Source organism: Ictidomys tridecemlineatus, chromosome 11 (assembly GCF_052094955.1).
Source record: "Ictidomys tridecemlineatus isolate mIctTri1 chromosome 11, mIctTri1.hap1, whole genome shotgun sequence".
Lineage (NCBI taxonomy): Eukaryota > Metazoa > Chordata > Mammalia > Rodentia > Sciuridae > Ictidomys > Ictidomys tridecemlineatus.
In genome coordinates this window covers 38402507-38428948 of record NC_135487.1, presented here as the reverse complement: position 1 = coordinate 38428948, position 26442 = coordinate 38402507, and the positions used below count along the sequence as shown (strand labels likewise).

General features: G+C 33.2%; 1 protein-coding gene across 3 annotated transcripts in view; it reads left to right on the top strand.

Moving 5' to 3' along the window:
• Eps15 (epidermal growth factor receptor pathway substrate 15) overlaps nucleotides 1-26442 on the top strand; it is a 126984-nt gene that overhangs the window by 58028 nt on the left and 42514 nt on the right. For all 3 annotated transcript variants that reach the window (XM_078026242.1, XM_078026243.1, XM_078026244.1), the window contains 3 exons: nucleotides 849-1005; nucleotides 5544-5629; nucleotides 20853-20925. In XM_078026242.1, coding sequence (XP_077882368.1) covers nucleotides 849-1005; nucleotides 5544-5629; nucleotides 20853-20925 — 316 coding nt within the window. The remainder of the gene's footprint in view (nucleotides 1-848; nucleotides 1006-5543; nucleotides 5630-20852; nucleotides 20926-26442) is intronic.

Below are 26442 nucleotides of genomic sequence, written 5' to 3'. Positions count from 1 at the left end.
CGGGACTATTTATTTATTAAGCCAAGTCTTAATAAATGAATGAGTCAAAGAAAGAAAATAAGATGAAACATTGTGTTTCTCTTCAAGTGATTTTGTAAAGCTTTCCAGATTGCTGCCTTCTCACATGTAATCTCCATTTGCAGCTGTTCTTTCTGCTTTGGCTTAGAGATCCTTGTGTCCTCCTATTCCAAGAATTTCAGGAAGCAAGCTGACATGGAAATTTTTCCTTGTTTTAGATTTGTTAAAGTGCCATTAATGAACTAAATTTTCTGAGACTTAGGTTTCATTTTTAACATCTTTTAAAGTTAAAAATATGAGGAATTGGGAATGTTGGGATTCTTTGGCTCACCATAACATTTACTCTGTAGTGATTCTGGGAAATAATGAGAAAGCACAAAGTAAACCAAATTAGTGAGGCCTCTGCTGAGCACTAGGGTGAACATTCTCTTTCTACAATCTTATCTGTCTCTTCTGGCATTTGAGTGAATTTTAGACAAGCTGCAAGTTGGTGTTACTGTCTTTTAAAAAATTCAACCAATTGTTTTTAAAAAGGTACATAGTTGGATTGTTCTTTTTCCTTTTTTTTTTCTTTTGGTATTGGGTATTGAACTCAGGAGTACTTGACCACTGAGCCACATTCCCAGCCCTATTTTGTATTTTATTTAGAGACACCGTCTCACTGAGTTGCTTAGCACCTCATTTTTGCTGGGACTGGCTTTGAACTTTTGATCCTCCTGCCTCAGCCTTCAGAACTGCTGGAATTAGAGGCATGCACCATCATGTCAGCTGTCCTTGAGTTTGAGGATGGTAGTTGTTGCGCTTATATACTTTTTTGTTTGTTTGTACAGGGCATTATGTGACACAAAGAACTGTGGGAAACTTTCAAAGGATCAGTTTGCCTTGGCTTTCTACTTAATCAATCAAAAGTTAGTAAAGGGCATTGATCCTCCTCACATTCTTAATCCTGAGATGATTCCACCATCAGACAGGACCAGTTTGCAAAAGGTAAGACAACTTAAAAGAAAATCCAAATGCATTAATAGAAAGGAACAAGTGTCCTGTCAAATTATAGAGTTGATTTGAATGGAATAGTAGAAATATGTATCTGGCTAGTAGCATAGCACTACATAGTTTGTAGTTTAATTGGTGCCTATAAAGATGTTCATGTGTGTCTTATATAACATCCTTAGTCTGTATCTTGTTTACCCAACTATTCATTACATATATGACAACTATATTTTCCAATCTTAAAATGGAAGAATTCAGTCTTATTTTTCCCTTCATGGATTTGTGAATTAATTTTTATGAATAAAGTATGAAAACTAAATGAAGGCTATTAAATTATTGTGTTCCATTTTATGGCTCACTCTTAAAGGAAACAATACAAATTTGGAAAAAAAATATAGAAGATAATAATTGGTGTCAGTTTTATAATCAAAAAGCCCTCAAGAAAACATTATGTTGAGTATACATCTGTGTGTGACTTGCCATAGATGACCCTTCATTCCTGAGTTTGCATATCTGAACAGTTAAAAGCAAGTTTTGTTATTTGGGGTTTTGGGCCAGTAGTGGGAATTTCCAAAAGGTAAGACATATTGTGCCTTGATTTTCTTACATTATCTAGAAATTCTTCCTGCATAGTGCATTTTTATGATTTCTTGGCTTGTAATAGACCTTTAAAGGTACTTGCATATGGGCTGTAGCTGTAGCTCATTGGTAGAGCGCCTGCCTTACATGTGTGAGGCACTAGGTTCGATCCTCATCACCACATAAAAATTAAATAAAGACATTGTGTCCAACTACAACTAAAATTTTTTAAAAAAGGTACTTGCATACTGTAGTGTCTGTTTGCCTTTAAAAATAAATGTGTAGCGAAATGTATCTGTAGTCCTAGCCCATGGGATGATCTCTTGAGCTCAGGTGTTCAAGGCCAGCCTGAGCAACATAGCAAGACTTTTTCTCAAACAAAGTAAACAAGCCAGTAGCACAATGGATAATGAGTATCACTACGGATCAGAAGATTGTAGGTTACAAAGTAAACAAAAACAAAACTATATTTAAATATGGCCTGTAAAATAATCATTGGTGTGATAATTTTTTCAGGATTATTTAAAATAGGAGCTGTCAAATGTGTGCTATGTATAAGGAGGTTCTCTTTCAAATATCAATATAAAATGAGTGAAAGGACGATCAGTTGAGTAAGGAAGGAGAATGGCGGGGAAGAAGAAAGGGAGGGCAAATGGCAAAGGTGGGCAGGGGTAGTAGGTGGTGACGTGACAGAAATTAAAATTCACTTCTGTGCATATGATTTTATTGAGTTTAACCCAACAACTATGCATCTCTATAATGCTGTAATTTAAAAAGTAAATATAATGTTTTGGTTTTGCATTAATTTTGTAACAAGGGTTTAAAAAGTCCCATTTTAACCTAATAAAAGTCAACATTGGATTTTTTTCCCCCTAAGTAAACTAAATGAAATTTACTGCCACTGGATATAGAGAGCTACTTATAGGAGTATTTTTTTAAAAAAAGATTGGTGTGATTTTTTTTTTAATACCTGTATTTTATTTATTTATTTTTACGTGGTGTTGAGGATCGAACCCAGTACACATGCTAGGTGGGTGCTGTACCGCTGAGCCCCAGCCCCAGCTTCTTGTTCTTGTTTTTAATAAAATAAAAATTTTATTATCTGTTTTGTGAGGGTCTTTTTTGATGGGGGTTGGTAGTACTTTGCAAATTTTTAAAAATTGTTTTTGTTAAAGATAATATTAGTGAATTTGTATTTATGTCTTGTGCTATGTAACTGTATTTTAGTTATAGAATACTGTGTTGGCTTATTCTCTCACACATTTAGATTTTTTTCCATGCCTCCTTTATATTATAACTACTAATAAGACTTTCACCAACACAAAATTATGACAGATTTCTGAAGCAAATTGTTCACTGAAATCTCTGTAATGTTGGTAGATATTTGAAGTTGCATCTGGGTATACACAGTTTTTAATTTAGTAGGTTTATCTGAAGTCTGTTCACTAGAACATAGAAAACTTTTAGTCAGTTTTGTATTGGATATCAGCATTCATCGAAATGGGATTTTATCACTGTTGACTTATCTATTAACCAAAAATTTAATACTAAAATAAAATTTGCATTCATTTTATCTTTCAGATCATCTCTTTTATCTGTATAATCGATTTTTTAAAATACGGCTTTTTTTTTTTTTTTTTTTTTTTTGGGGGGCAGCTTTGACTAATCCTTTTGAATGTTGCTTTCCTTTCTGTGTTTTTTCTAGTTTGGACTATTTTTTCCATTCTGCAGCACTCTGCTTTTCGCCTTTCTTGTACTGTCAGTTTCTTAACTCTACTCTCCCTCAAGGTTAGAGCTTTATTTTATGCTTTTTTTTTGTAGCCTTACAGTTTTTGGTTTACACTATACATTTTGAAATTAGAAGTTTTTTATGACCAAAGTTGATGCAGAGAAAATAACTTAAACAGTATGCTTTTGTTATATATCACTTGGTCCTTGTGTATTTTAGCTTGCCTTCCCTGGGCTCTCTGATCCACTTAAAATCATCAATGTGGAATTTTTGTATAATGCACAAAACAGGGTGAGAGAAAATATGTTGAAAGTTTTACTAATTACATTTTTCTTCAGATAACCTTCCAAATGTTGTATATAATAATAGCTGAACTTTTTTCTTGCTTCCTAGTTTTTGTGCCATTCTAGTCATCTAAGGTATTACCTTTTACTTATTTGAGGTTAAACCAATTTGTCTCATTCTGTCTTCTTAATTAATGATATTTTATTAGGAAAGATGGTCAAATATGAGTCATTTGTAAATTAGAGTGACAGAAGAGGTGTGGAAGTCATGTGTTTTTGGATGTGCTTGCACCTCTGATAGCAAATTTCTCAGTAGCATTTATGTGTAGAAGTTACTCTTGGCGATGAAAGTGAAACCAAGTGCTATTTTTTTCCATTTTATTTACTTGTTTGGCTGTCTTGTGTGGCTTAGCTAACTGGACAAGTTTAAACAGTTTATAATTCTAGGGAATGACTGTCACATTCAGAAATCTACTTTAATACTTCTAATTTAATATGGCATTAATAAGTTTTGTGTATCAGTGAAGTGCAGTAAAACAGTATATTTGATATGAATCTAAAATATAAAATTGAAAATATCATTAACTGAATTTTCATAGATGAATTTTCAAATTGATAGTCAAAACAGCTCAGTGCTAAAAATGCAATATGGCATTAAAAAAAAACAGAAGGAATTATTTGCCAAATTTTGTGGATCATCAAGTTTACTTTTAACATATACTTTTAACATGTACTTAATGATCTTGACATGCAAGTGCCAAGGGGCATAGTGTAAAATGGCACTTGAATTTAATCAGAAGACTCTTGATTTAGCTGTTAGCTAAATTTGTGCAGCCATTGAATATGTTTCCTTAGCTATATAATGAGGTTAAAAATAATGTCTGCCCTACCTCCTTCCCTAACAACCCACTTTTTATATTAGTTTTGAGAATTGACCAATGGATTTGACAGTGCTTATGAATTAAAAATGACCATATAAATGTGAAGTATAGGATATTGTTGTGCAAGTTGATGACATAAGTTCATAAGAATGTAATTTTTAATTCTACTGAGTTTTATATTTTACTAATACAGTCATCAATATATGTAACATTTTAGAAATGTGATTATTTTGTTATTTGTCATTCTCTTTGTAGCACTGGGTATAAAGTGTTTTTGCTCTGACTTCAACCAGCCATATAGAACCTCAGTTATAGTTTACAAAGGAGATATATTTCATTTAATTTGTTAAATGGCCAGGGCAGAGATTATTTCCCTATCTTACAGGTGAAGATCATGCAGCTAGTAAAATAGCAGAGTTGTGAATAAACTCAGCTGAATTTTCTAAGTGCAGGTATCATTTAGGGACCAATTTTTGTACCTTCATTATTGGAAGAAAACCATATATAAAGGATGTCATGTATAAAGACAGTCTTTTATGTGGTGATACTAATACTTACTATAGAAAATATACCTGAACAGTTTGTTTTTACTTTAAACAGACACTGAATGTATTTAACCAAAGTAAAATATTTATTGAACTAAGTCAACCATTATAATTCTGAGATTCAACAAAAAATTGCATACTTATTCTGTGTCAAATGATACAATTACAAACAAATCCTCCATTGATTTCCCTAAGAAATTTATACTTTGGTGGAGGAATTAGTTTATAAATCTGGTATTTGTTTTACTGCAAAATTCTGAACAGGCTAGAATCAAGTCACAAAAACTTTTGGATATGAGGTGAGGATACATTTTATAGAATAACAGCTTTTTGAGAATTTAAGGGAACTTATATTACTCTATAATTATACCAGATATGATTTTATTAAATGAATTAAAAGTATTAATAATGCAGTAAAATATGTAATATCTTGTATCTGTGTATAGCTTTTAGCATTTTCAGTACTTGGCCTTATCTAACTTTATAGTAATGCGTAATTGTGAACTTTTTTTTTCAGAACATCATAGGATCAAGTCCTGTTGCAGATTTCTCTGCTATTAAGGAGCTAGATACACTTAACAATGAAATAGTTGACCTGCAGAGGTATGTAAATTAAAATTACAGGTGACTTCATATACACATCTACATAGAATATATATGTATGGTGTATATGTGTGTACATGCACACACCCTTCTGTTTCTGATACATAGTTTGGTAAATACTACCTTGTTCATCTTTACCATAATTCTATCTAAATGGGATCTTTATGCTTTATTTCATTAAATATAAGGCAACCTTTATTTGCAGGATGTGCTTTGTATCTATATGAATTTCAATGACCTTAGTATCGTCTCTTTGAAGAACAAACATGACTTGACATCCTGTACACTTAGTCTGTGCAACTTTCGGAATGTCATTACTTAGTTTGAGTTAATTTACTTTATTCAAATCTGACCAAATTCTCAACTTTTTGAAAATTGCCTTTGTTTTGTTATACAAAGCCTCTAAGCTGGACTCTGTAGCATACACCTGAAATTCCAGCAACTTGGGAGGCTGAGGCAGAATGATTGTGAATTAGAAGCCAGTTAGCCATTTAGTGAGATTTTTAGCAATTTAGAGAGATCCTGTCATAAAATAGTTCAATGGTTAAGTATCCCTGGGTTCATTCCATAGGAAAACTAAACAAAACAAAAGCAAAAAAACAAAAACAAAATACCTCTAATAAACAAAAACAATGAAAAAACCTCCTTGGTGATCATATAGTCCAGTTTCTTTCTTACTCATGGGGGGTGGGGGAAATCCAATGTCACATATCAAATTACCGTTGGTGCTTGTACCTGATTGAAAAGTTCAGCATTCTTTCTTTTATATAATTTTGCCTCTTATTAAGATTTAAACATTTTCAACTTTGGTTTGAAAGAGGAAAAATAAGCATTTGGTTACCAAATTTGTAATGATGTTTGGGTTTCTTATTGTCAAATAGTCCTTAAATAATTTTGCTTGATTTGTTTATGTGAGACACATTTTATAATGGCTATATTTGAATATGTATGTTTTTCTGTACCTATCAAGCCTGTGAAAATAGGCATATACTCCAGTGTTTTAGGATTTGCTTTCTTGACTTCCACAGTAGTTTTTTAATATATGAAATACTTTTAAAAAATATTTTTTCTTTTTTTAGTCATCCATGGACCTTTATTTTATTTATTTATATGTGGTGCTGGGAATCGAACCCAGTGCCTCATACATGCTAGGCAAGTGCTTTACCACTGAGCTACAACCCCAGCCCAGTATAAAATACTCTTATAGTGAGTTTCAATATTAATTAGAGTATCATAATAAAATGCTCTTGCCTAAACCACCGATTGTAATGTGTGTTATATTTTGGTCAATTAAGCTTTCAGTAACTTTTAGTAATCATAATGTTCAGGGGTACCAATGTTAGTCTTTGTAGGGAATAAAAAATAACAATTTAAAAACATTGTATTTGGGCTGGGGATGTTGCTCAAGCGGTAGTGCGCTCGCCTGGCATGTGCGCGGCGCTGGGTTCGATCCTCAGCACCACATACAAATAAAGATGTTGTGTCTGCCGAAAACTAAAAAATAAATATTAAAAAATTCTCTCTCTCTCTCTCTCTCTCTCTCTCTCTCTGTCTCTCTCTCTGTCTCTCTCTCTGTCTCTCAAAAACAAACAAACAAACAAACAATAAAACATTGTATCTAACATTTTCTAACTGTGTTATAAAAGTTAGAAGTTTTAAAACTTTGTTAGTTTTTAGGTTATAGTCACATTTTATAAATGTTGTGATATATTAATACATTATTTGATATTCATGAAAATATTTTCTCTAGGCTTTTATTTTAGGTGAGATTTATAGGGTAGACAAACTTTCATGATCTGTCAAAGCCAGTAATGTCATAATGAATTAGTAAAATTATACTTGTTAAAATTCACTTTTGTAAAAGTGGTTTTATTTGGTCACTAAGTAGTTAGTGTATCCCATTAAAAACCTTGACTTTCATTATTGTGAATAACATTTTTTTTTTCTGGGCAAAATTCTTCCTTTTTATGCATTTTATTTTGTGGTACTGGGACTAAACCTGGGGCGCTCTTCCACTTTCTAGATTCCCCAGTCTAATTTTATTTTTTTTAATTTTTAATTTTAATTTTTACATTTTGAGATGGGGTCTTGCTAAATTGCCGAGACTGACCTTGAACTTGCAGCTTCCTGAGTTGCTGGGATTCCTGGTATGCAATACCACACTCAGCTGTCTTCAGCCTTTAAATCTCTTTTAGTACTATATCAGGATGTGATGTGTATGACTACAAAACAGGAAAAAAAAATTTAAACAGATCTTATTTGTGGCATTTACTAAATTGTTGTCTGGCAAAATATTAGACTCTCCTCCTTTGTTGACTTTGAGATGAAGATTTAATTTTAGTCCAGGATCAGATCTACAAATAAACAGCATACATAATATGGAAAAATTATAATGAATATATGATGAATATGGCACTTTATAATACTTTTTTCCCTTGATAGTTATAATGCATATTTATTATAAACATTTGGGAGTGGTGAAATGAACGTTTCATAGAATAATATTTTGTTTTCAGCATCGCACATCAATGGAAATATTGAAGGCTAGGTATGTAACTTGGGAGTTAGTTGGGTAAAGAATATTCTTTACTAGAGCTGAGAAAGTAGCTCAGTGGCAGATTTCTTGCCTAGCACATGCAAAGCCCCAGGTTCAATCCCCAGTGCCATAACAAACAAAAGAACATTCTTTGTTGCTGGTCAGAAATGAGACATTGTGTTATCATCTCTAGTTCACCAGATTATTTCTAATAGAAAATACAAAACATTAATAGCTTTTGCTTAAAGTAGGAAAAGCAATGGTTATAATATAATACTCTTATCAAATACCTGGATCTCTTGCTGGAGGTCAGGACATATATTTTTCATTGTCCACTAGTGTTTTCATCTGAATTTCTAGGGAGGCATGACTTTCTAATCTGCCTGACTGCTATCCTATATTTCCCTTTCTCGGTGACGTCATCATTCAACCAGTCACTCAAACTAGAAACCTGAGATTTTTTTTCCCTCCTATTTTTAAAACTTTTTAAAATATTTCTTGAATTCCTTCCTACCTTCCCATATCCTTTCCCTAACCAGCTCCTTCTCATCCTTTAAATCTTACCTTAGAAATTATTATCTCTAGGAGGAGAGGTCTTCCTTGACTGTATTACCTTCTAAGCCTCGTACTCTTCAAATCTTATTTAAGAGCCCCTGTTTACAATGGTCATAGCACATACTTACCATACTTTATTATAATAGTCTATTTTTAAAAAATCTCTCACTAGACTGTGTGATTTTCAATTATAGGGATTACTTACTTTTTACTGTTATATCCCTAGTGTTTCATCTTATAGTAAATGAGAAAATAATTAAAATTTGTCTTCTCTTTCTACTATTTTTGTCTTAGTTTTAACCCTTTCCTTTTATCTGTATTACTATTATTACCTCCTGTTTGGCTCCCTGCTTTGAGCCTTTCCTTCCTTTCTTTAGACCTTTCTGCACTTACAGTTGATATATAAAATACAACCCAGATCCCTCAGTGACTCTTTCCCCAACTGGATACAGTTCACTTTCCTGAGCATGGCTTAAAGGCTTTCCCTTCATGGTATTCCCCTGGCATCCTCCATTCTTCTGCCTTAGCCATCTCTCATAGTACAACACCATGAAGGTTACTGAGAGCAGACTCTGTGTTTGCTTTTTCTACATCAGTGCTTAGCAGAGTAGTCTAACCCACCATTTTATATTCATCCCTTTCTCTAGCTATGGCACTATAACTATAATATGCCACCACTTTTATTCTTCTTTGCCTATGATTGTGCTTTCCTCTTTCCTTGGAACACACACCTTTTGCCTTGTAAGCGTCCATTCGTTCTTCCAGGCCCAGCTTAAATGTCATCTCTTCTGTTAAACCTTCCCTGAAATCTTCAGAATGTTAATTGTTCTTTTCTCTACCTCCAGAGACTTTATTCCTGTATTTTGTTACTTGCTAAGTTTCTTTTAGTAATTTATATTTCTTATTTGGGAAATTTTGAATTCCTTATCCGCAAAGTACCTGACATCATAGAATCTCAGCATAGATTAGTTGATTAGTGAATGAATGAAAGTATGTTGTAAATATCAGAATATTTCTTATCAGATAAACATAATATCAAATTCATCATTAAAAAAACATTTTTAGTTGTAGATGGACACAATACCTTTATTTTGTTTATTTAGTTTTCTTATTTTTTATTTTTTAATGTATTTATTTATTTTGTGGTTGTAGATGGACAGCATTCCTTTATTTAATTTGTTTATTTTAATGTGGTGCTGAGGATTGAACCCAGTGCCGCACAATAGCTAGGCAAACGCTCTACCAATGAGCCACAACCCCAACCCAAACTTATCATTTTTAAAACTCTACAGGTCAGTAGTATTAAATGTACAACCATCACCATATCACATCTTTAAAATTCCAGAAGTGTAGTTGCTGAGTCATACGGTGGTAATTGCACAACTGTTTTTGTGTTAGGATTTCCTTTGAGAATTTGATAAAAGCTATTTGTCTATGCCCCCAGAAAAAAAGAACATGTTTCCATCTGTGCTATTTTGCATTTATTTTAGGAGTTCCTAGACCCTTAAAAACTTATCTGTGGATCCATTTTTAAGAATTCTTGCTCCAAAAGTAAAATGTGTCAGATAGGGAAGTTATTGGTGGAGAAAAATGCAAAACATTTAGGAGATTGATTAAGTCACTTGGTTAGTGTAGTGGTGGTGAATTATGCTGAGGCAGGAGTTAATATTTTGCCTTCTCTTAGTGTCTACTTCCTATCTTTGTCCTTTTAGCAAGAACATCAGGAAGTAAAAGCCACATCCTGTCTTGCTTGTTCATTAACCTAGTCTTGAGCCAATAAACAGGATAGATAATTATTATAATAGTTATGGGTACTGTGCTGTGCCTGCTTTATATAAATTCTTCTTTTGAATTCTTACAACATTCCTGAAGAGTAAGGTTTTATCTTGTTTTTCAGATGAAGAAATATTGAAATAGGTCTATATTTCCAAGAAGCTTTCCCTGATATCTACCTCAGTTAAGAGAGCACTCAGTTTCCTTCTCTCAGAACACTTTCACTAGTGAATTATATTTCTTTACCCTACAGATTCTGAATTCTGTGTGGTGGTAAAGACTAACTCTTAACTTCTTTTTTTTTTTTTTTTTAACACAAAACCCATTTTATTATATAAAGAATAGTACACAATAAAAAGACTATTTCATTTAGTCCCACTGTTCATTGGTAAACCAGTTATAGTTGGTGTGTAGCTTTATATTTATATTAAGATTTATATTTATGCACATATACATGTATAAATATTTTTACAAAAACACATACCATGATATAATGACCAACTCTTAACTTCTAACCAGGCAATATAGTATAGAATATCAGAGTATGGCTCTTTAACCAGATTGCCTGACATCATTTGGTCAAATTTACTTAACCATCTGTACTTCAGTTTTTTGATCTGTGAGATGAATATACAAATAATACCATGTAGCGTAGTTAACACAGTTCTTAGACCATGGTAAACTTTAAATACATGGTAGTAGTTATCATCATTAATCATTATCCTCATTCCTAACACTCACTTTATCACTTAGAGCACTGAATTTACTGAATAGCTACTCAGTAAATATTTGAATGAGTAAGAAGCTGAGAGAGTTCTCTTTCCCTAGTTGGAACTTTGTAGCCAGGTACCCAAATTCTGTATTCCTAATTATATAGACCTCTATTTCAATCATATTTAAGGACTTAATTTTTACAAAAAAATTAAAGGAGTGTTAGCATATGCCTTGAATTTAAAAAAAAAAAAAATGCTTTTTGGCCAGGCACCATGACACAGGCCTGTAATCCCAGTGACTCCAGAGGCTGAAGCAGGAGGATTGCACGTTTGAGGCCAGCCTCATCAATTTAACAAGGCCCTAAGCAACTTAGTGAGATCCTGTTTGAAAATAATAAGGACTGGGACTGTGGCTTAGTGCTAAAGCACCCCTGGGTTCAATCCCTGGTACAATAAACTTAAAAAATAATTAAATAAAATAGTAAAAAGACAAAATATTTTGGTTTACTTTGGTTTCATTTCTGTCAAAACTATTACATCTGGACAGATCATTGCTTATAGTATTAAATGTGAGCTCTTTGCTTATCTGATCCAATTTGGTCTGTTTCTGGCTCTGTAAAGGTCTCAATTGAGTATTACTGATTAAATACTTGAAGCTCTAGGTTGTATGTGCATTTGTTTGGTAATAGAGTGGCTACCTCGTTCATTTTCACAGTGTATGGGTAATCATTAAAATCTCTATTTGGCAGATTCCCCTTATTTGAAAATTCCATGTTAAAATCTGAAGCTGCTTTGTACAGTGCAGTAGCCACTAGTCATGTGACTGTTGAACATTTGAAATGTGGCTAGTCCAAGTTAATATTTGCTATTAGTATAAAATATACTGTATTTCAAAGACTTAGAAAAAGAATGTAAAATGTCTCATTAATATTTTTATATTTATTACATGCTGAAATGTTAATAATTTTGATATAATTAATATAAAATATTAAAATAAATTTTATTTTTTCCTTTTTATTTTTTAATATGTAACTGTAAGATCATTTAAAATTACATAGTTGGCTTGCATTTTAATTTTGGTGGGCCTGCTTTGGTCTGACTCAATTGTGTTCTGTAGAAATTACATTTCATTTACTTGTAATATTTTGTGGTTGTGGTAACTTATTAAGGGGGCATTGATCTCCTTTAATAAAGCATTATTTTTCTAACAGAGAATAAGTATTCTTATTGATTCTTTTAGTTATATAAAACATTAGGAGGGCTGGGGTTGTGGCTCAACGGTAGATTGCTTGTCTAGCATATGCAAGGCGTTGGAGTTTGATCCTTAGCACTATATAAAAATAAATAAAATAAAGGCATTGTGTCCAACTACAACATATATTTATATTTATATTTAATAAAATAAGTAAAACATTAGGATGTCCAGATGTCATGACGGGTAACTATAATTCCAGTGATTCAGGAGGCTGAGACAGGAGGATCATAGGTTCAAAGTCAGCCAATTTAGTGAGGGTTTAAGCAACTTAACAAGACCCTGTCTCAAAATAGAAAATAAATAGAGCTGGGACATAACTCAGTGGTTAAGCACTCCTGGGTTCAATCTCCTGGTACCAAAACAATAACAATAAAAACAGCAGGACACATTTTGACATAATCACAAAAGCAGGGAATATAATTTGTTCTAATTCAGTCCTCAGCACTTTCCCTCTCCCTTCCTCCTACTTCCCCCTTCTCCCCTCTTTCTACTCTACTGATCTTTTTACAATTTATAGTTGTAGTTTATTATAGTTATTTATAGTTTTTAATTAATGAACTGTGCATATATATTTGATATAAAAATTCAGTCAGATTCATTCCACTGTTCTTCTGTTTTCCTATCCTTTCTTCCTCCCCCTCAATCCTTTTCCTCTACTCTTTCCTCTTTTTTGATAAAATTCCCTCTTCCTTTTTACCCTTTCTCTTTCTCTTTCAGACCCCACCCCTTAGATTGGATCAGCTTCCCTCATTTCAGAGAAAACATTCACTTTTTGACTTTTTGGGACTGGCTTATTTCACTTAGCACAATAGGCTGAAGTTCCACCCATTTACCAGTAAATGCCATAATTTCATTCTTCTTTATGGCTGATCAATACTCCATTGTGTATATATACAACATTTTTTTTATCTGTTCATCTGTTGAAGGGCACCTAGACTGTTTCCATAGCTTGGCTGTTGTGAATTGTGCTGTTATAAACACTGATATAACTGAATCACTGTAGTATGCTGATCTTAAAAATCTTTTGAATGTATACTGAAGAATGGGATAGCTGGGTCACATGGTAGTTCCATTTCTAATTTTTTGAGGAATCTTCATACTAAAAGCTGTATTTTTAAATATGTGATAATCTATCAAGAAGTTTCAGCTCCTGGAGAATTTAACAGTCAGTCTCCACAGATATAATTTACCTCTTTAAAGAAGCCAGTAACAGTTGTGTTTTTGAAATAATAGCAAATAATATAAGGGTACTAATAATAATAGTTGAAATTTATTTAGTACTTACTATGTTGAAGGCATTGTGCTAGAGTCTTTCTAGATGTAAATAAATTCTTCCCATCAACTTCAATATCCCCATTTTATAATTGAGAAAACTAAGGCTTAGTTTTATATTTCTTTTATTTTTTTAAATCTCAATTTGTCATTCTGGAAAATTAGAACAAATTTTTTTGGATTTGCAAAATTAACTTTTATTTCTCCTTTGAAAAGTCCTGCACTAAGGGATGCTTTGGTTATGTAAGCCATGCTCCAAAGTTTATGCCTTTTCTGATTCCAGTTAGGCTTTCTTTTCAATGACTTATGTCCATGAGTATGTTCTCTGACATATTTTTCAAAAACAAAGCTATTAAAACAGCCAGCCTCTCAGAACTAAGTAAGAGATTGAATTGTTCACATAGTACCATTTGCCCTTAAACTTTACAGTATTTATCCTAAAATTTTATGACTAATATCTTTTTTTCCTGGCAAACTATAAATAAGGGCCCAACTTAAATCTTGTTTTGTGTGAAGTATATATTCAATAAATATTAGTTCAAATAAATAATACAATTTATATATAGAACATATAATTAAAGCAACTTTTAGAGAAATACCTTATACTTACTATTAGCAGCTGGAATACTGCATTATAATTATTTCTTTATTTATTAGGCAGAGGAGAATGAAGGGAGAAGAGAGGGTATGGAAGTAAAAAGGATAGTAGAATGAATCAGACATTATTACCCTATGTGCATAAATGATTATTTCTTTATGTTCTTCTCTTCGACTTCCCACACTAAGCATGTATATACACTGAATTGAGAGCTTAAAGTCTGGTACCTATCCCACTGTTTTTATATCTCAGTCACAATTATGTAGTAGGTCTTCAAGTTGCTAGGGATATATTGGGTCTGTTGTGTATTTTCCCTTTTATTCTTCATACCAATTCTACATGTAATATGAAAAGTAGATATCTTTTTTTATAAACACAGAAAACTAGGGCTTAGTAAGAGTTCGCTACTGTTTAACTTTTTATTTAGCATATACTATTTACTAGATGTGTTGGCAAAAATTATTTAACCCTTTCTATAACTGTGAGATATATCAGGTTTATTTACCTATTTGAAGAGAAGAAAACTGGGCTGGGGATGTGGCTCAAGCGATAGCGCGCTCGCCTGACATGCGTGCGGCCCGGGTTTGATCCTCAGCACCACATACCAACAAAGATGTTGTGTCCGCCGAGAACCAAACAATAAAACATTAAAAATTCTCTCTCCCCTCTCTCACTCTCTCTTTAAAAAAAAAAAAAAAAAAAAAAGAGAAGAAAACTGAGGCTTAAGAAAGGTGAAGATGGGCTGGGGATGTGGCTCAAGCGGTAGCGCGCTCGCCTGGCATGCGTGCGGCCCGGGTTTGATCCTCAGCACCACATACCAACAAAGATGTTGTGTCCGCCGAGAACTAAAAAATAAATATTAAAAATTATCTCTCTCTCTCTCTCTCCTCTCTCACTCTCTCTTTAAAAAAAAAGAAAAAAGAAAAAAGAAAGGTGAAGATGAAGTGATATACCTAACTGGAGTTGGTTTAAGCAAAAGGGAATATTTATTGACTACATGAAATTGGAAGCATAAGGGTATAGATGGAAGGTGTGTTAGGACTCATAGAAACAGAACCTTTAGAATATGTATAAATGGGAAAAATTATTTTAAGGAATTTGTTCACATGATTGGGGAGCCCGTAATTTAAAAATCTGTAGAGCAGGCCAGCAGGCTATAGACTCATAGTAGAGTTGATATTACAGCTTGAGTCTACAAAGGCAATCTGGAAACAGAATTCTCTCTTTCTTCAGGGACTTCTTTAAGGCCTTCATCTGATTGGATGAGGGCCACTTACATTATAGAGGATAATCTACTTTATTCTGATTTAATAGTTAACCTCACCTAAAAAGTACTTTTATAACAACATCTTGCCTATTGTTTGTCCATCTATCTGGGTACTGTAGCTGAGCTAAGTTTGCTCATAAAGTTAACTATCGTTAAGTGACAGGAACCAGGGCCTAAGCCTTGCCAAGACTTACTCACTCTCTAGCATCTGTAATTTATTATTAGTAGTAATAGTAGCAGTAGTAGGTATCATATTGGCAATAGTACTTTTTTAATTTTAGTATCAAGTAAAGACATCTTAGATAAAGATTCTGACAGTCTTGTCTTTGATCACAGACCCATTCTTAAATTAATTGCTATAATTATGAGGTAAGGTACTATGACTGGTTGAGTGTGGATCAGGAACTAATCTCTGGTCAGTCCTTGCTCAAAGAGATAAAAGTCTACAAAAAGGTGGCATCTTCTGTTTGAATCATCTGGACAGAAAAAATAGGTTAGAGAGAAAGAGAAACAGTTTCCAGAAGAAGGATTGCCAGACCCTAGAAGGGAGGTCCAGCCAGAACCAATATCACTTACTATAGTGATTTAAGATTATCTGTGAGGGAGTCAGTATTTTAATTCTGGACTATTTTCCTTCAAATCCTATGCTTTGAAACAGTATAATGAGTTTGTAAAAGTAGAGAATAATTGGATTATTTTTTATATTTAGACAAGATTTTAAGGCAGAGATTTTAGTGATAATATTACATTCTATACTCTGTCAGATTATTTTCTAATCATTAAGTACTTTTTACATATTTAAAAATTTCTCCTGCAAACAAAGATATGAAAAATTGTGGTATATATATATATGTGTGTGTGTGTGTGTGTGTGTGTGTGTGTGTATTAAGAATTGTAATGCAGGGCTGAGGATATGGCTCAAGCGGTAATGCGTTCGTCTGGCATGCGTGGGGCGCTGGGTTCGATCCTCAGCACCACATAAAAAATAAAATAAAGATGTCGAGTCCACCGAAAATTGAAAAATAGATATTAAAAAATTCTCTCTTCTCTTTCTCTCTCTCTCTTAAAAAAAAAAAGTACTGTAATGCAAAAAAAAAAGTTCATGTATAATGGCATAAATTGATGTGAACATACTTTATATACAGAGATACAAAAAATTGTGCTCTATATGTGTAATAAGGATAGTAATGCATTCCACTGTTGTCATATATTTTTAAAAAATAATAAAATCAATTAAAAAAATTTCTCCTAGACTTAGGTTGTAATTCAGTGGTAGAGCACTTGTCTAGCATGTGTGAGGCATGGGGTTTGATACTCAGCACCATAAATAAATAAGTAAAATAAAGGTCCACTGACAACTAAAAAATTATTTAAAAATAAATATATAAAAGTAAAAAATTACTCCATCAACATTAAAGTTCTGAGTAGCTGGGCTTGGTGGCTAATGCATATAATTCCAGCATCTTTGGAGGCTAAGGCAGGAGGGTTACAAATTCAAGGCCAAGCCTTGGTAATCTAGTGAGACCTGATCTCAGAATGAAAAATAAAAGAGAGTGGGGTGGGGTAGAGTTCTAAGTAATGTTGATATTTAGGCTGAAAGCCTTTTTTTCCCCTAAATTATATGACATTTTCTACATTTCACCTTCTAATCCTGATATGGTAGAGATATTAGTATCTACATATGGAAAAGAAGACTGGGGCTCTGAAAGGTTAAGTGATGTAATCAGAGTCAATCTGTGTTTCACAGCACAATCAAATTAGAATCTGTTCCCTGTTTTTTTTTTTTGTTTGTTTGTTTGTTTTGCTCATTTTGTTGCTCTCCATAAGACCCACATGTCTTCCTAATGTCTACATGAAAATAGCATCTTTTACTTTGCTTGTAAAAGCTACTTAATAATAAGCATTTTGAGGGTTAAATGTGCCCCAAAAGAATTTTTACAAATGGGGCTCAAGAGTGTAAAATATAGCTTAATGAGTTTTTACAGCTTTCTAGTTTTCAAGCTTCGTTTTCTGGTTAGAAATGCTTATTTTCAGAATAGAGGACTAAACTATGTGTCTGGGAAGGACTTCGAAGGTGATTTAATTCTGTCTCTATGATAATATTGGAATAGCATCAAAGTTAAGACAGATGGCTCACTCCCTTCTCCTCCTAAACAGAGCCTGGGAAAATGGAAGTGAATCATATGGACTCAAGGTTTTTCAGCCTGTCTTTGTGAGCCACTTTTGACTACTTCATATTAGATCTATGCAGTTATCAACCTCAGGCTTCTGAAAGCCTAGCTTGGGCTTTGTTTTCTTTGATGATTCAGATTCCAGGGTGCATGGAATTAGATCTGTCAGTCTGAAACGCTGGGAAGCTCTGTCCCTGGTTCTACCTATAGCTTTGGTTCTTATGGATTTCTCAAGATGTGCAAGTATCTTGAATGTTAATAGGGGTAAAAAATATATACCTGGGGACTCTGCATATAAAGATTGCCACTTCTCATTGTGGCACAGATCCTTGAAAAGAGAATTCAGTTTTTAAATTACTGGTGTTAAACAGAATGGTTTGTATTTAGGAGAATGCGCGTTGTTGTGGCCAAGCATCTTTCATGTATCTAAATGTATATTTAGATGTTTTTATTTGTCTGAAGTGAGAAGATAATTATAGAAGTTAAGAGCTATTGCATGACAATAGAATAATAATTTGACATCTGAAATTTTAAGTCATAAGAAAATTATTCAATTATCAGTGTGGTTTATGGGGCAAGTTTTCAGTTTATTTCTGTATAGAAAGTGATATAATTGAACATTTAATTTTTACTTTTTTATTATTTTTTAAATATATATATATATGTGTATATATATATATATATACACATATATATATATATTTAGTTGTAGATGAACACAAAGTATCTTTATTTATTTTTATGAGGTGCTGAGGATCAAACCCCATGGCACTTTACCACTGAGCTATAGCCCCAATCCAGAACATTTATTTTTTAAAGTTTTCTCTTTAGCAATGTATATGATAGTACTTGGTTTTGATTATAAAAGGAATTAATATGAGAATAGAATTTTGCTAGATTATTAAGTTCATTTTATCTCTGTAGTAAGAAGGTTCCCATATTTTATTTAGTTTGGGAAAGATTTTCAGAATATGTTTGGAAACAGCATCACAGTTTGTTCCCTGCCCCATACACTTCAATTTATAAAGAGAAATTTGTACTCTTCAGGCTTCCTCCATGTTACACAAACAAACCTTGTTTGCTGATTAGAGCTGAGAGTCCTTTGTGATGTTTTCTTTTTCACCAAGTGAGCTTTCTTCCTTTGCTCTGCTATTCTTCTGCCTGGCTACTTAAAGTCAGCTCACTGCCTTCTTGCAGCCCTGTTTTCCTGCATGTACACTTGATCTTCTGAGCAGACACTGTCAGTAACAGGATTTAACAGCAGAGCAGAAAGAACTGAAATGTGCACGTTCACATTTACATTGGTATGAATAGTGCTGATCTATGATATTGTGCAATATTTTCTATTTTTGTTATTATCTACTGTCTGAAATGGAGCTAAAGTGATGTTGACCTTGTGTGGAATGCCTCTGAGGATTAGAGGTGGGGGTGAGGGCTAGATTTTCATGTGACTTATTTCTGACATACTGCAGCAGGACTGAAACACTCATCTGCTCACATAAGGAGGAAAGAAAAAAATTCCAAGATTGAGCTTGCAGAATTTGTGTGGTATTTTCAGAATTTTTTCCCTTGTGTTTTTCTGTTTTTCATTTTACCTAATTTGATAAGGGTTGGAGGTGGGAGATGGCCTTTGTATAATAAATAGATTAAGGGATGGAAGGAACAGGCTGCAATGATGATGATTCGCATGGTGAGGGACTGTTTAAAATCTCCAGGACATCATGACCCACATTGCGACCCGTCCGACAAACGGTTAGTGAGCTTCTTGGCCATGTCAAGTCTTTAAAAGTAACAATATACAAATACCTTTATTCATGTGCTTTTTTCTTCCATACAAATTTTAAAATCATCGTGCCTACATATTCAAATGATTTTTGTCTACATTTAAAAGTATCACCTGAAGAAGGTGAGAAATATAAATGAAGACTGTCCCTTAAATATCTCCTTAGTAGATTTTTTTTTTACTTTCCTTTATGCCAAAATTCAGTGAAGCCTGAGCCTACATTTGAGTTATGTCTGGAATGGAAACTGAAATATAGTAATGAGGCTTTGAGGAAAACTCTGCAGTACTAATCTGGAGAACTTCTTAAATCCTACCTTCCCCTCTCCATGTTGCCTTCTTTTACTCCTCACCCCACCCCAAAAATATATTGCTGCAGAGTTCTATGGGCTTTTTTTTCCCCCTCATTTTGTAGAAAAGAAAGGAATGGGAGCTGTGTGTGGGGGTGGGGATGGTGGGGTGTTGATAAACATGGACAGTTAAATTTGTTACATTAAATAAATAGCTTTATTTTGCAATTTTGAATCTAAGTTCACTTGAGATTCATCATAGGAACATGGCCTCTAACAAAACATGTAACAATTTATAGATGATATTTCAAAGTAAAAGTAGAGCCCAATATGTTTGATTTGAGAAGTGGAAGAGATAAATTCTACTGTGATTCTTATTTTATGAAGTATACATTATTTTATATATTAGATCAATTGGGTTTGTTAGGTTGTTTCAAAATAGCTTTTTAGAACAGATGTGATATTTGATTGAGCAGATTACCTGGTATTAACAATCTTCTCCATTTGTTCTGTGTTGTTGCATTCTAAAATTGATGCTCACTAGTGACTTAAGGGGAAATTAACACTTCCGCAAATGCCTTTTTCCTTAATATTGTTCACAAATTCTACTAGCCATTTTCATTTCATTTGACAGTGATAATTAAGGGTTAAGCTTACAGAGCTGATGCAACTCCTCCTTTTCTTCAACAGCCATTTTCATTGGACAGTATTTCCATAGCAACAGTGAGATCAGTGGAACCTGAGTGTTTCATTGATTATTTTTCTCTTCTTCCTTTTTTAATCTATTCTCTTTTCACCACATTTTAGTGAGGAAGCAATTTTTTTAAAATAAACAGCTATATTGATTTCTATTCCATAAATAATTAAAAGAGGGTAGAAAAATCTGCCCTTCATTTAAAAATTGAATGTTTGACTATGTATTTAAAAAGCGATTCAGGATTAGGAGGATGGATAACCATACCAGCTGTAGCTGATGTTCTCAAATATTCTTGCATTGTTTGCTGGTCTTCTAGGGAAAAGAATAATGTGGAACAGGACCTTAAGGAGAAAGAAGATACTATTAAACAGAGGACAAGTGAGGTTCAGGTAGGTGAACTATAAAATTCACTATTCCACTTCTGATTTAGGAATATTTTTTAAATGTATAAGGTCCCTTACTATTTGATGGATATGGTATTAGGTTTAGGGAATATCTGATATTTGTATAATATAAATGTCTTTCTTTTGTAAAATGATTGTTCTTGCTTTGAATTCTGGCTTTTATTATAGTACAATGAGAAAGCAGAAATTTTCAGTGAAGATTTCTAGTTTTGAAAGTATTTTTTAATGATATTTACCTGCATAGTATATCATTAAAGGTAACTTTGAATGACTTTTGATATGAATATTATTATACCAACAAAATTAAATGAGTGAGGTCATCATCTCATCATCATGAAAAACCAAATTGCTTTTCTCATGCATATGAAATTGTATTAACTAGGAGACCTACTATTTTCAAAGACTGTTTCTCGTAATTCTGCTTGGGTAGGAGATGATATAGAACAATTTAAAATAACATTTTATATGTTGCTTAGCAGCCAGCATATCTTAACTTTGGTGTAAAGAGATTTAATTCATTTTCACTAAGTTCCTTGTTAAGTAGTTTCATTTTACAAATAAAAAAGGTAGTAAAACCTGTTTATATTTGGGAAGTGATATAAAATGGGGTGTTTCAAACATTAAAAACATGGAAAATTGGGCAGTGTTTCATTTAGAGCAGTAAACAATTTATGTGGCCATGTTATTGGGGTACCATTTCCTGAATGCTACACTAGCACATATATACAGGAGGAGATGCCAGTAAGAGCCCATGGATGGGCATTTCTTGGTATGTTACTTGTATGTTGGTTCCCTATTTATAATAATATTTCTAAATAGGCAAAAGCTCTAAATTGTAGATTCATTGTTTTGTTTTGATGTGGTACGTTCATTAGGGGTTGTCTGTCAGGTAGATTATGCTAGAGTACAGAGAATGATTTACTGAAAGATTGAGGAAGAAGCCAGAGACATTTCTAGATAGTTGATTCTCTGATTGGGTGACTGCATTTATTCTATATACTGGAATTTTCCTAAAAGCAATGCCAAAGTTAAGATATCACCACCAGTATATTTCTCTTTCTGGTAGTGAGATTAGGTGTAGGAGTATCAGTTACTTGAATCATATTATTTTTGTGCAGTTTTTAAGTTTCTTAACAAATTCCAGAGTCATAACTTTAAGCAGTTATTACTGAAAATAGCTCTGAGAATGGAAGACAAAAATCTAAAAATATTTTCTTGGTCTGAAGAGATACAGTCTTTGGTATCTTTGCCAGCTTCTAAATTTAGCCAGTTACTCTTTCAAAGTGCATAGGTTCTTGTGATAAACAATATTTTGTTACTTGAGTACATCCATCCATTGTTTTTTTTCCCTATTGCATCTTTTGAGCATGGGAATTTAAATAACCAGATTAGAAGAGCACTAAACTTCACATTGTTCCTTTCAGGCTCAATGGGTTATTCTTAAATATTTAATTCCTTATCATTATAGAAGTTTTGTTATCAGAGTTTCTCTGTGATTTGCTTGTTCTTACTTAATGGCAGTAGTAAGGTATATGTTTAACCTTAAGCTTTGTGAAATCCAAAATATGTGATTGACGCAGAAAATCCACATTGTTGAATTTTTCTGCGTAAGGTGCTATAAGTACAAGGAACATGATTAGCATAGACTGAGTAGTAACGGTTCAACATAAATTCCTTAGAAAGTAATGCTGGATTGGTCTGGGGCTATAGCTCAGTGATAGAATGCTTGCCTAGCCCATGTGAGAGAGACCCTGGGTTTGATCCTCATCACCACTTAAAAATAAATAAGTAGAATAAAGGTATTTAAAAAAAAAATCTCAAGTCCTAGAAGATCCTTTGTAATGTGGACTTGATCTAAAAAAAAAAAAAAAAAGTATTAAAAAAGTATTGCTGGGGGCTGGGGATGTGGCTCAAGCGGTAGCGCGCTCATCTGGCATGCATGCGGCCCGGGTTCGATCCTCAGCACCACATACAAACAAAGATGTTGTATCTGCCAAATACTAAAAAATAAATATTAAAAAAATTCTAAAAAAAAAAAAAAGTATTGCTGGATTGATTAAAGCCTTGGGTTAGTAGATTCATTACTCATTTTATCCCAACAGAAGTATTTGTTTTTAATGGTAATGAGGCACTAGACTAAGAATGATAGTAATTGATATATATAAACACTTAGAACTCTACACTTTAGTAATCATTTCCAATTTTCTGAAGCACAAGACAACTTGCCAAAAATGGTAATAAGTAGGTTTCATTATATTAATTCTGATGTTACCTGTTGATAATGAAGTATGGACTAGGAATAAAATGGGTAATTAAAATCTATAAGCAGTTTTACTCTTAGTACTTCTTTTCTGACAAAAGTAATTTATTAGAGTTATTAATAGAAGCAAACTTTAAAAAGTATGCTTCACTGCTTCTTTCTGACCCCACTTTCTAATCAGAAAAAGAAAATTTGGCCTATCAGTGAATTTGGATTAAGTTCAAACCTGAAGATTTTTTGCTTAATCCAAATTTATTTTTTTGAGTATTCTTGCTTTTTTCCTTATTACTAAAGTCACAAATAATGAGTACCTGAGTCCACATTTTAAGCACAGAAACCAAACTTTCAAAATCAAAATTGATTTTTTGTTGTTGTTGATTTGTTTATTGTGGGGTTTTTTTTTGTTTGTTTTGTTCCTCGAATTTGTGATTCTCTGCCTCAGTCTCCTGAGTTGCTGGGATTATAAGCCTGCACCACTGTGCCTGGCTAGATGGAAGTAAATTTAAGGAAGCAGTTCACAAAAAAAAAAAAAAATGAATAAACTTTGATTTTGTGCATGAAACAAATAACAGGAAAAGACATACCCAGAAGCCACAGGCAGAAAGTATTGGAAGCATAGTAGGTATCATTGAGTTCATAGTAACCTCATGTAAAGGAAGCTCCTAATTATTTGTACTTCATCAGTTAAGAGTAACTCTGAATAATTGCCCATATTGTTTTCATTTTAATTTTAATTCACTTAGTTGGTTTTTTTCTCAGAGGACAAGGGATGATTTATTTTAGTTAGAAATAAAATTAGATATATGAGCTCAACATTCTTTCCCTGGCGATAATGCTCTTTAGAATACACTGGGAAACAGATGATTAGGAAATAGAGGCAGTCTTGTTTGTGGGGTTTTCTAACACTCACCTCATTTAATAGGCTTCCTTTCTGTTCTTTGACTTGAACATCTTGCTCCACAGTTGATCACCTTTTTTATTTTAAGAATAATCCTGTAACTTCTGTTTTGAGTGTATATAATAATGTTCCTTATTATTTCTCATTTGGGGTTAGTCTGTAAAGGTTTTTTTTTTTTTAAGATAAATAACACTTTTTGTGAGATTACCAAAATTTCTCTTGTTTAATAATTCTTCTGATATAGAGATATTACTATAAAAATGTGTCTGTATATATGCTTTGTTTTTTTTTAAGCAAAACATATTGCCCTTTTGTTTATTTTCACACTGTATTTTGTAAGAAACAGTCAGAAACACATTCATTTTGTTAATATTTTATAGGTTGAATTCTTACTGGGGATTGAACCTAGAGGTGCTTAACCATTGAACCACATCCCTAGCACTTTTTTTTATTTAAAGATGGATGCAATATCTTTATTTATTTTATTTACTTTTATGTGGTGCTGAGGATCAAACCCAGTGCCTCACATGTGTGAGGCAAGCTCTCTGCCACTGAGCTATAACCCCAGCCCTGCCAGCACTTTTTTATATTTTATTTAGAGGCAGGATCTCATTGAGTTGTGTGGAGCCTCACTTTTGCTGAGGCTGGCTTTGAAATTGTGATCCTCCTACCTCAGCCTCGGGAGCTGCTGGGATTACAGGCATGTGCCACCAGGCCCGGCTTACAGGTTGAATTCTTAAGTTACTTCTTAGTTGTACATCCGACTTGGGTTACTAAAATTAATTATTTTATTCTTTGATATATCTAATATCACTTGATAGGGTGTGGGAGAAGAGAATGAATTTGTCATTTTTAGTAACCTGAGTGATTTCTAGAAAACAGGACATTTTTTCTTTTTCTTTTTTTTTTTTAAGAGAGAGTGAGAGAGGAGAGAGAGAGAGAGAGAGAGAGAGAGAGAATTTTTAATATTTATTTTCTAGTTCTCGGTGGACACAACATCTTTGTTTGTATGTGGTGCTGAGGATCGAACCCGGGCCGCACTCATGCCAGGCGAGCGCGCTACCGCTTGAGCCACATCCCCAGCCCAGGACATTTTTCTTAAGCCAAGATTTTCAGCTCAAATATCCTTCATTCATGAATGAAGACTCTTGGATATGACTGGCTTTGGTATTTTTCTAAAACAAACTTTGGCATTGTATTACATTAATCTTGTTAACTTCATCCTTGCCATTCTCTAATTGCTGTTATCCTCCTCCTTTTGTTGTTGATAGCTCTGGGAGGCAGGTAGAGCATGATCAAGGAAGATAAAGAAAAAGTATCTGCAAGTGTCTTCAGTAACTCACTTGAGGGGATGATATTTGAAGGTGCCGAGTTCATGCTTTGAACCAGGAGAGTTTTTTTTCCCAAATGGCCACCTTAATATTAAGAGAAAATTATCCAGGTTTGATAGAAGGTACTTTTTGCCAGAACCTGCCACTGCTCTAGTTGAGATGTGGCAGAAATGGGTGAGGGGGACATACATCAGTTTCCTTTATTTAGTTTCAGGATAAGCAAAATAAGAGTCAGTATATCTAGATGTACTGATAACGATATGGAAATTGAATTACAATGGTGGTCACAAATTTGCAAGTACAAATAATTAGGAGCTTCTTTTACATGAGGTTACTATGAACAGTATGAAAAAGTCTGACTCAGTGATACCTACTATGCTTCCCATTTACTATAAGAATGTGTCTGTATATATGCTTTGCTTGTATTGCCCTTTTGTTTATTTTCACACTGTATTTTGTAAGAAACAGACAAACACATTCATTTTGTTAATATTTTATAGGTTGAACTCTTACTGGGGATTGAACCCATGGGTGCTTAACCATTGAGCATTAATGAAATTAAAGTGAAATTTGATTCTTAATTCCTGTTAGCATATATATTTGCAACTGTTCATTTTTACTTTTTTCAGTTTAATAACTTTAAATCTACTTACTGAATATGAAGATCTTCTTGTTTATGTTAGAATTTTTGTAGAAGGTATTTTTCATTTTAGAAATAGACATGAAGAGGTACGAATTTTAATTAATTTTAATGTGGACATGTATCCAGCTCTAAGTATTTGTGAGGTGTTTTCTCAGTAACCTTTTCCTTAAGGCCTATACTTCCATGTTGCCTTGTAGATTCTTACTGCAGCCAAGAGATGAGAAAAGGCAATAAGGTGGGGAAATTTGAGCGATTGTGTTTGCTCTTTAGAAGAGAAGGTACAGGAATGAGTAAATTTATACTGGTTTGTTCATACCCTTTTATGTACTTCTGAGATTATTATATTTAAATGGATCACCAAAAATTGCTA